At 38.1% G+C, this 11,296-nt stretch overlaps 1 protein-coding gene across 2 annotated transcripts in view; it reads right to left on the bottom strand.

Annotated features, from left to right (window-relative positions):
- Positions 1 to 7,447: 7,447 nt before the first annotated feature.
- mib1 (MIB E3 ubiquitin protein ligase 1) overlaps positions 7,448 to 11,296 on the bottom strand; it is a 69,494-nt gene continuing 65,645 nt past the window's right edge. For both annotated transcript variants that reach the window (XM_079613272.1, XM_079613273.1), the window contains exon 22: positions 7,448 to 9,193. In XM_079613272.1, the coding sequence (XP_079469398.1) occupies positions 9,053 to 9,193 (141 nt within the window). In that variant the 3' untranslated portion in view covers positions 7,448 to 9,052. The remainder of the gene's footprint in view (positions 9,194 to 11,296) is intronic.

The following is an 11,296-nucleotide window of genomic DNA, read 5'->3' as shown; positions in this document are numbered from 1 at the left end:
ATCACTGACTAAAGTATCGTCTGCGTGATTACAGTATGTGCAGGGAGCCAAAAAACGGAGGAGAGTTGAGAGGAAGTTTTGATGAATGACATGCAGTTCGGTGAACAAACAACTATCGTCTCCAATCTAGAAATCAAGTACTTCCACCAGTTTACTACCCAGTCAAAGGTTGAGCTCAAGGAGGTTTTATAGAATTATTAAGTAAGCAATTATGATAACCCAGCGTTTTAAAGATAATAGAACGATAAGATTCTGCAAGAGGAGCATTATCGCTCACCCCCTCGCGTCAGAAGTCAATATGTTGTTCTTTGTTTTGCTTTTGTTTTTCCTTTTTCTTCCATAGAATCAGCGAATGTTATGTCTGCCGGGCGAATTTGGTCTTTATTCATGGCGAGCACCAGGAGCTCACGGGGACCACAGTTGAACCGAGGAAGGGTTAGCTTGACCCTGCTAAAGCTAGTGCTATTTTTTATCAAAGCTCATAAACCTTGAATGACTATATATTGATAAAGACTGTTTAAAGTGTCACTGGAACGATAACATTTGCACTGTAAATGTGGCCCCGGAGGCTCCAGCTCCAGTCGAGGCCTATTGATAAGCAGACTAGCTCGATTCCTCACGGCATCCCCGGCGACAACAACATCCAACCCTCGTCTGCTCGGTTCAATCTGGGATTCTGCCATTGCTCGGGATTCTGCCAAGGCAATTCCAAGGCAAAAACGCTAATACCGTGAAATGATTTTTTTGAGCTTCCACACAATATTTGTTATAGTGCCACAGTCAAACCAATTATTCAGACACCACATATAATTTTAGATTTTTTTTACTAGTGAGTGCACTATAGTTCATTTAACTGAGAATAGAAAAATAAAGTAAACTGTGACATATCATACCCCAAAATTCTTCATAAAGGGGACTACCAGTAAAATTTTGGGACCAAAAATGATAATTAATAATAATAACGGTAGTGCTTTTAAAGTGTTTGGAAAAAATTATAAAATATTTTGTTTGCAGGCAGTGTTGGTTATTATGGGTTTGGGGAGTGACTAATTTCCGCAGACAAATACTTATGAGACTTATGAAAAATATGCAAATGATTGAGTAGTGTTAATTTGTAAGCTTTTTCCGTCTAGTCATATTCCATAGAAGCACAGAAGTATGCAACACACTCCCGCTGACCTCGGATGTAGGCAGCATTTGTGAATGTGCTGGATGAACAAACACTACACTTCGCCTCCCTCAACTACTCACCGTTGACCAGTTCTCTGAGACGGCACAAACGGGCCCAATATAGAGCGTTTACATGCGTAATACCAAATATTTTTACATCCCAGATGTGACTTACTGAGGTCAAATAAAGCAAGCCTTCTCAAAATACTTTTTGGACAGGTTGATTCAAATTCAAACTCCTGAAAAAAATAAAAATGAGTTAAAACGGTCATTGTTCCATGTGGTCCTTATCTAAATAATGTTGAACCAAATGATTAATTTACAGATCTTGAGAAAAAAAAGGTAAATGTTATATTTATACAAATAATTATTTTAAAGTAGTGCTGGGCAACGACTAATAGCATCCAACATAAAAGTTTGTGTTTACATAATATATGTGTGTGTACTGTGTATAATTATTTTATATATATATATATATATATATATATTCTGTAAACAAACTTTTATTTTGGATGCGATTAATCGTCTCCTATCAATCGCATAACTAAAGTTATTCATTTAATTACATTATTACAAGTGAAAAAGAAATCGTACTATTGACTATTCCCATTTACCAGTAAGATATACTAAAATATGAACATTATGCTGATATCATGGGTCAAGTTAGCGAGCATTGCATCAAAATGCTACTGTCTGTGGGGAGAAATGTGTTGAGCTAAATTGGTATTATCTAATTGTGTACTTAAACTTAACAGCTGACAGATATTCAACATAATTCAGTTGACGGTCTAACAGAAGGATGGCCAAAACCAGTGAAATATCCACTGATTTGATAACTCGATAGCGAATAAACTGTGACAATGTGAGAAATGTTGAAGTGTCTGAATAAATTTAGGTTTGACTGTATGTATTTAAATAACTCAAGCGCTTTTCAAGTACCTCTTCATAAATCTGGCCGTTTTCAAGGGTTTTCCAGGCCTTCAATTTCAAAAATTCAAGCACTTTAAGCACCTTGTACGAACCCTGTAATGATTAAGATAAAGACAGCAAGCATTGCATCAAAAATAAACAAACAAAAAAATCCAAATGCATTAATCTCAATGACACACTTCAGTTTGCCCTTTGACCTGCAAAACAAGACGCAAACAGTGTACTAAAATATGAACAAGACGAGATGTACGCTTTCAAAGGAATGCTGGACAAATTCAAGAGGGCCGTCCTTCCTGGAAGTTTGTCACGAGCGCATCTGTCGAAGGTGTTTGTTGTGCATGTGGGTGAAAGTGAGCGAGGCGCTTGCGAAATCCAGTGCTTGGGGAACGGTGGCCGGTTGCAGAAACGGCTTAGACTAGTCTTACAAGTTAGTCATCGAATGAACCGCTTGTTGGTCAGATTAGCTCTTCAGTTAGCGGCTATGTTTACGCAACTGGCCCTGCAGCGCTACAACACAGCTTGTTTATCACTGACTACGTCGTCGTTCTCTGCAGCGTGTCTAGAGGCCGACCCGTATCCCACACAACAAGCGGCAGAGAGCCGAGATGGCGAAGGGAGGAGAAGGCATGGCCTCTTTATGGCTTTGTGTGGCGTCGGCAGGGTCCGAACTCCAGAGCCCGGCGTCCTACACGCTCTCAGCACTCCCAGAAGAGCCTGTCCAGGCCGAGCGGCCTTTGCCCGTGCCTGTCATTAACGCCAGGCCGTAAATATCCCCCGCCGCCATGAGCGAGGTGACGTGTGAGGACCTTCAGACACAAGGATCAATGTCTTCCAACTCACAGGCCTGAAGCAGGTGTGGCATCCGAGTCTGAAACGTGTGCTTGACGTCGTGGGTGCATGAGTTTATTGAACGCTCATGTATTGGTTAGGTCAGGCCAAATAAGGATCGTTTTATAAACTTTGGTTTCTCTGACAGGAATTCAACGGTTTATCGAAAAAGTTAATTTTTCTCCTCAATAATTACATTTTCCTGGATAGTTTGTACATCTTTAGGGAAAAAAATAGTCATATTGCAATGGACCTATATTATAAATTATTCTAATTTCTATAATATTCTAATTTTGACAATATATGTAAATTAGGGCTTAGTCTGAGCCAGGATTAGGCGTTAGTTTAATTAGGGCATTTAAGTAGCTTTTATAAACTGTACACTGTAAACAAAAAAAATCCGTTAAATTTACGGTAAAAAAACGGCAGCTGTGGTTGCCAGAAATTTACCGTAAAAAATACAGTAGCACCATTTTAGGTTTTACAGACTTAAATTTACAGTAAAAAAACAAACAAATTTAACGACCTAAATAAGTATTAATATCTGTTTTGTACCATTGTAATACACTGACAGCCACCAGTGATGATGAGAGTCACATGGTCAATCAGAGCTTATCACAAGCAGCTTTTCCACAAGAACGTAATAATGTACAGAGGCTGCAGTTTCATTCACAAAAACACTAAACATCATCACACACATGGGATTTTTAGAAATGCAATAAACATTAATTTAACAACATTAAATGTAACATAAAACCTCAATATACATAACTGATTAGAGAAAAATTATTGAAGAACATGAAGCCATTTCAACAAAAATACATAAAATGTTAAGTGTCACGCAGGGAATTGTGGGAATGTCAATTTATGTGTTTTTTTTTACTATAAATTATACAATGACGTTCTTTTTTTTTTTAACTTCCAAAACCTGTAAATTTGAATTAAAATTAAATGTACGATTAGATCTATCACAGTAATTCACTGTATACAGAAACTTTCTGTTAACCAATTAACAGCTTTACAGTCTTTTACCGTTAAAATCATAATTTATATATATATATATATATATATATATATATATATATATATATATATATATATATATATATATATATATATATATATATATATATATATATTTATATTTTAAGACTATTTTAATAATCTAAAGAACCTTTTGTCCAATGGAAAGGCTGCATGTTAAAGGCTCTGCATGGAGCGCTGGATGCTGATAAAGAATGTTTATTTTGAAGAGTTTGGGGTCAGCAGGCCAGCCTACGTTTTTCTTTAATTAATAAATTATATAACTATTTTTACTCAGCAACGGTCCATTACATTGATCGAAAGTAACAATAAAGACATTTATAATGTTACAAAACATTTTTCTTTCATCAAAAAACTAAATCCTGAAGAAAAAAAAGTATCTGACGCTGGAAGGTCACATGATACTGACAACATGGCGAACGTAGTGCGTCCAGATTACATTCATAACACACACACACTCATACTATATAGAACATATTTAGCGATCGTGTAGCGATTACTTGTTCAAAATAATTAACTCAAGAGAGCATTTCGCATGAAGCCCAAATGTAACAGTGAGTGCCAAACTCCTCAGATGCGTGTCAGAGCAGGCACTGCCCCCTTGTGGTGGTTTCTCATACTTTCACTCAGGGATCACAATCAATCACAGCAACACCTCTCTCTGTGCTAGCTGTCTCTGGCAGGGGTGTGATCTCTGTAAAGATAAAGCAGTCATCTATCTGGCTCTCGTACCCCACAGCCTGGTGTCAGTCACTCTCAGCGGGAGACTCCGTCTGTGTCTGATACCCAGCGTTCACTCCGTCTCCCTCTCTCACTCTTTCACAAACTGAAGGCCTGTGACCGCTGAGAAGATAATTGCTTCCTAAATCTCCTAATCTACACCGTCTCTGCTAACACACAACACTGAGATGCAGGGAAGAGTGGAGAAATGTGTGCAGCCTGTGTAATCTGAGGAAACTTCACACAATATCCATGTATTCAGAATAGGGAAATCATATACAGTGGCCTGCGATTGAGAGACGCTCATGAGAAAATACAGTTTTTAAAAGGTTTATTAAGTTGGTGGTGGATCTATATAGTTGGTGGATTCGTGATGTACACTACCAGTCAAAAGTTTGGAATAATAATGTTAAAAAAATTATGTTTTTGAAAGAAGTCTCTTATAGGCCTACTCAATTATTTGATAAAAAAATATACTAAAAGAGTAATATTGTGAAATATTATAATTGAAAAGAACTATTTTCTTGTTGTATATACCCAGCCCGACCAAAAAAAGTCTCTGTTTGGATTTAAATCTGCAAATACTTCAAGTCTCCTTGTGGTGAAAAATAAGTTTTTAATGTTGTTTTTATGTCTATGTGGCGTTTTTAATATGCTTTATGACAAACCATGTGCAAATTCATAAGTCAACACCATTGCTGAGTATTTTCTCCTTAAAACTGCAGTGAAAAAATTAATCACGGTTTGAAATCGCTGGTGTTTCTGGCGTCACAAACTACCTTGTAACCAATCAGGTCAACGTGTGGGCGGGCTTTAGCATATCATTAACTGCAAAGCTGGGGAGTCTCCAGAGATGTCAGGTTATTCCACTATATGTTTCTGTTAATATGTATGATGTAGGTTATGATGAACAATATGTCTTTCTACTGACGTTCTTGTTCAAAGCGTTTCTGATGATTGTTTGAAGGCAGACTGAGATGCGAATGGTAACAGTTTGTATAACATTAGCAACACATTATTAGCGGTTTGATAACATACCGGTAGTCGAGCAAAAGGCTAATCATATTAATTACCGGTATGTGTCCGACGTTGTAAGTAGCGATACCATTGGGCAGCGTTTACTACAGTAAAGTTGGCCGAGTGGATCTCTGAGCTGGTGTGAGAGAGTGGAGGCGGGGCTAATTAGCATATTCATGAGTCCACAGATATTAAATGAAGCACGGGTGTAGAGTTACATTCAAACTATACAGTATTTTAAGGCATGAAGAATTTTTCACAGGACTTTTTTTTTTTTGTTATGTAATTTTGGTGCTCAAAGATGAGTTTTAGGGGTTAAAATGATTGACTACAGGGGGACTTTAAGAGTCTATGAGCACAGACTCTTCAGTTCTTTTAACCCTAAATGACAGAGCGTGTAGCTTTTCATTTCTTTAACAACCATGGGAAACACATCACGGCCATATTCCAGGATGACAATGTCATGATTCATCAGGCTGAAAAACTATGAAAAAATGATTGGTAGGAGCATGAAGAATATTTTTTTTCACATGAATGTGCTCTTAAATTCACTGAGTGTCTTTGGGATGTGCTGGAGGAGACTTTACAGAGTGCCGGACTCTTGCATTGGCAATACAAAGTATGGGTTAGGGTTTAGGGTAACTATTTGGTGCTTAATATTTTTGTGGAAAGAGTGAAGCACTGCCATTTAAAAGTTTTGATATAAGATTTAAAATAACATCAACAACTTTCTCACTCGTTGTGACAACTAACTTATATTTCACTCTCACACCAAACACACGTCAAAGTAGCAACATTTCTCTATTTATGGATATGACGAAACACGCACGGGTGACGCATGTACACAATTTCCCGTGAAAACCATCCCGACGGGTCTAAAATATAAACACTTATACGTACTATAGTGAATCAGGGCAAGACAAAGACACGTTTTGGAAGAAGCATTGATGTATTTACATAAAAAAAAAAAAAAAGAAGTAGTTATATTGTGTACCTTTAAAGGGGTGGTATAATGCCCTTTTCACAAGATATAAATAAGCATTTGATGTCCCCAGAGTGTGTATGTGAAGTTTTAGCTCAAAATACCCCACAGATATTTTTGTATAGCATGTTAAAATTTTAACTTTTTGAGGGTGAGCAAAAACGCCGTTTTTGTGTCTGTCCCTTTAAATGCAAATGAGCTGCTGCTCCCGGCACAGAGGGCGGAGCTACAACAGCTCTTGTCCTTTTACCTCACACACACACGCACTGAAAATTGTTCAAACCGAAGTCAGAAAGATGGAGAGACTCAAGAAGAAGTGACATGTAGACACCATTTCTTAATGGTTAGTTGGTGAATTTATGTAGCTTATGTGTAGTTATCTACGAGTCATTGATTAGCATATTCTGTCTTGATAATCTATAAATCGTGTTTATGTAAATTAAGGTTCATGATGTCACTAACACTGGAGGAATGTCGTGTAGTTCCTACCAGCCGTTTGTTGTAGTTCTTAAAAAGCAATTTCTTTAAAAGCAAATAACTCCCTTTGCTTTGAACTTTGAGCGTCGTAACTTTGCAGATGTTGTTTATGCTCAAACATTACACGCTAACTTAAGTTAGAAAAGTGAAATCATATTCAACCACCCCTTTAAATGAATTTTTTCCCCATTATGATCATTTGATGGTGACAACTGAAGCGACATTTAGAGTCTTGTGGAAGTCAAAATGAAAGCAGAAAGTGCAATATCTTTTACAAAGTACTGTGCTCCATTTTGTTAGATCTTTATTCGGCAATGCATATTCAAAGCAAATTTCAATACAGGGCAAAAGGAATTTCTCCTATGATAAATGTTGTACATCATACATCAAACATTCATTCGTTCATTCAAAAAAAAAGAACAGAAAAAAAAAGTATGTTTTGTTTAAACCAGGGCAGTTTTTTGCGTGTACTGATAATAAGGTACAAAACAGAGTAACCATGATAAAATAAATCTACCATTAAGGTATATTAGTGCATCTACTTTTTTAATGTTAAAATGACACAAAGAGACTGATACTGGAAAAAAAAGATCACAAAATATGTGAAAAATGATACAACTCTTTAAAAGGTAAAGTATGAAACTACTTTTGCGTCCAGTAACAATGTGTTGAGTCACTGTAATGAAATGCCATCAAACAACTGCAGAAGTAACATTAGACCTCCTCCATGATGGGAACAGGAAACAGAGGGGGGGAAATACAGGTCTTCAAAATATATTTAATATATAATTGTTAATGAAAGACTATTTTGATGAACAGTCCTTAGCTACAAATTCTTGGCATTCTTCTGGCCTAATGAAAGTAAGGCCCCCATTTAAAATCTATAGCTTGCAGGTGATTTTCTACACTACAGTATATTCCAAGTCATCGAGATTCAGTGGAACAAGGTAAAAATACATAAATTAACTAGTATATCGCTAAACGGCATATTCCCCGCCGAAAAAAGCTTTTTGGAACAATGGCACAAGACCAGCAGTTTCTTTTCAAATCCTTTTTGTATTACATATCTAGCGAGACAATGAAGCAAGACTGCTGGAGAACAATCCAAATAATGATCCTTGTGAAGACAACGGGGATCAGTTTCACGGAAAGCACTCGCTTTCCTGTATTGATCAGGTGACGAGCCAATCGCCACCATGGGTTCGACAATAATACTCTGTGTGTGTATATACTGTAGTACAGCAGCAATTCAAGAGAGGAACATGCAATGTTATACTAACAGCACTGCTAAAAGGTGAAGGTTTGTTTATTCCACTGTTTGGACAGGACAAGTAAATGCATATGCTTTTACACACGTTATTTTGGAACTGAACGCTACACGTCACGCAAAAAAATCAACTTCCAAAAAGCTTCAATAGGACTCTTAGAGTTCAGTCATGTCCTAAATTCACCATGCTGCATCACGGCCGACACAGATACTGTAGATTCAACTGTTTGCATCAGGATATAGAAGCATAATACACTTGACATAATAAAAACATGAAACGTTAGCAGACCCTGACAGTGCCAGTTCATGTCCTGTGGGTGGAGCCGAGCTACTCGCGGCAGAAAACCGCGGGCACCTGCATGAATAAAATGGCAAGATGGAGTAGTTAAGCAAGTTTCTCCCTCCTCGCGGTGAACATAATCCAAGCAAACAGAAAAAGTGAAGGAAACCGGACAAATATTGAGGCTAAAAGATCAAATAAAAATGGATGGCGTAACACTGATGTCTCTTAGCTTAGCGTGAGACACGGAGAGCCTTGCGGATACAGGAAAGGTGCTTATGAGAGCAGCGGCACAGACTGTGGCTGAGAAACAGGGAGGTTGCGATGGCCTGGCGCTCTAGTAAAGCAGGATGCGACGTTCGATGGCCTTGCGGCAGATGGGGCACTCGCTCATTCGGTCTCCGCAAAGCTGACAAGTGCCGTGCCCGCACATGAAGATCATGTTTTTTAGGCGATCCAGACACACGGGGCACATGGTCTAAGTGGAAGGCAAACATGTTAAATGAGTTATTTGTTTTGGCTGGTAAAAAAGGTTGATCAGAAAATAATACGTTGTAACTTTAGCTGCCAGTGAAATTTTACAATTCAAATGGAATAATCAAATGCAAAATAAAACTCTCGCTGTGTTAATTAAACTTACAGAAAGCTACACAAGTTGTTCAGTCAAAAGGAGCGATTCTGTTGTTGGATTAACATTAAGAACACAGACAGTAGCAGGTACATTAGGCTGCTGTCACTTTAAGACCTAACACACGTTTACACTCATTTTTGACAGACTGTGGGAATGTGAAAACTTGTCAAGGCGGATTTTTGACAATTCTGTGCGTTGTGGAGCGTGAACGATGCCATATTAACGAACGATGTCTGACTAATTTAATGTTCATATATTTTAAAAACACTGAATGATACAGAATTGCGATTCATTAAATGTTAGCATTTTAAACCGATTATTGACCAACAAACAATTCACGATTCAAAAGTAGAGTTGTCAAAGGTACAGACTTCGGTACCAAGTCGGTACTGAAATTTAAAAAATGTGACGATACCAGCATTTCACTAGCATTTTAAGCGCTGTTGAACAGATTCTTAAACACCTCTGATTGGCCATTGTGTTGACGCGCTGAACATATGTCTCTGATTGGCCATTGTGTTAACCCACTCAACATATATGTCTCTGATTGGCCATTGTGTTGACGCGCTAAAAATATATGTCTCTAATTGGCCATTTTGTTCACACGCTCAACATATATGTCTCTGATTGGCCATTGCGTTGAAGCGCTCAACATATATGTCTCTGATTGTGTTCACATGCTCAACATATATGTCTCTAATTGGCCATTGCGTTGAAGCGCTCAACATATATGTCTCTGATTGGCCATTGTGTTGACGCGCTCAACATATATGTCTCTGATTGGCCATTGTGTTCACATGCTCAACATGTATGTCTCTGATTGGCCATTGTGTTCACATGCTCAACATATATGTCTCTGATTGGCCATTGTGTTCACATGCTCAACATATATGTCTCTGATTGGCCATTGTGTTCACATGCTCAACATGTATGTCTCTGATTGGCCATTGTGTTCACATGCTCAACATATAGGTCTCTGATTGGCCATTGTGTTCACATGCTCAACATGTATGTCTCTGATTGGCCATTGTGTTCACATGCTCAACATATATGTCTCTGATTGGCCATTGTGTTGACGCGCTAAACATATATGTCTCTAATTGGCCATTTTGTTCACACGCTCAACATATATGTCTCTGATTGGCCATTGTGTTGACGCGCTAAACATATATGTCTCTAATTGGCCATTTTGTTCACACGCTCAACATATATGTCTCTGATTGGCCATTTTGTTCACACGCTCAACATATATGTCTCTGATTGGCCATTGCGTTGAAGCGCTCAACATATATGTCTCTGGTTGTGTTCACATGCTCAACATATATGTCTCTGATTGGCCAATGTCTCTAATTGGCCATTGCGTTGAAGCGCTAAACATATATGTCTCTAATTGGCCATTGCGTTGAAGCGCTAAACATATATGTCTCTAATTGGCCATTGTGTTCACATGCTCAACATATATGTCTCTGATTGGCCAATGTCTCTAATTGGCCATTGCGTTGAAGCGCTAAACATATATGTCTCTGATTGGCCATTGCGTTGAAGCGCTAAACATATATGTCTCTAATTGGCCATTGTGTTCACATGCTCAACATGTATGTCTCTGATTGGCCATTGTGTTCACATGCTCAACATGTATGTCTCTGATTGGCCATTGTGTTCACATGCTCAACATATATGTCTCTGATTGGCCATTGTGTTGACGCGCTAAACATATATGTCTCTAATTGGCCATTTTGTTCACACGCTCAACATATATGTCTCTGATTGGCCATTTTGTTCACACGCTCAACATATATGTCTCTGATTGGCCATTGTGTTGACGCGCTCAACATATATGTCTCTGATTGGCCATTGTGTTGACGCGCTCAACATATATGTCTCTGATTGGCCATTGTGTTCACATACTCAACATATATGTCTCTGATTGGCTGCATTGATCAACAATTC

Source organism: Phoxinus phoxinus, assembly GCF_949152265.1.
Source record: "Phoxinus phoxinus genome assembly, chromosome: 5".
Taxonomy (NCBI): domain Eukaryota; kingdom Metazoa; phylum Chordata; class Actinopteri; order Cypriniformes; family Leuciscidae; genus Phoxinus; species Phoxinus phoxinus.
The sequence above is the reverse complement of the archived record's forward strand: the minus strand, read 5'-3'. Positions and strand labels throughout refer to the sequence as shown.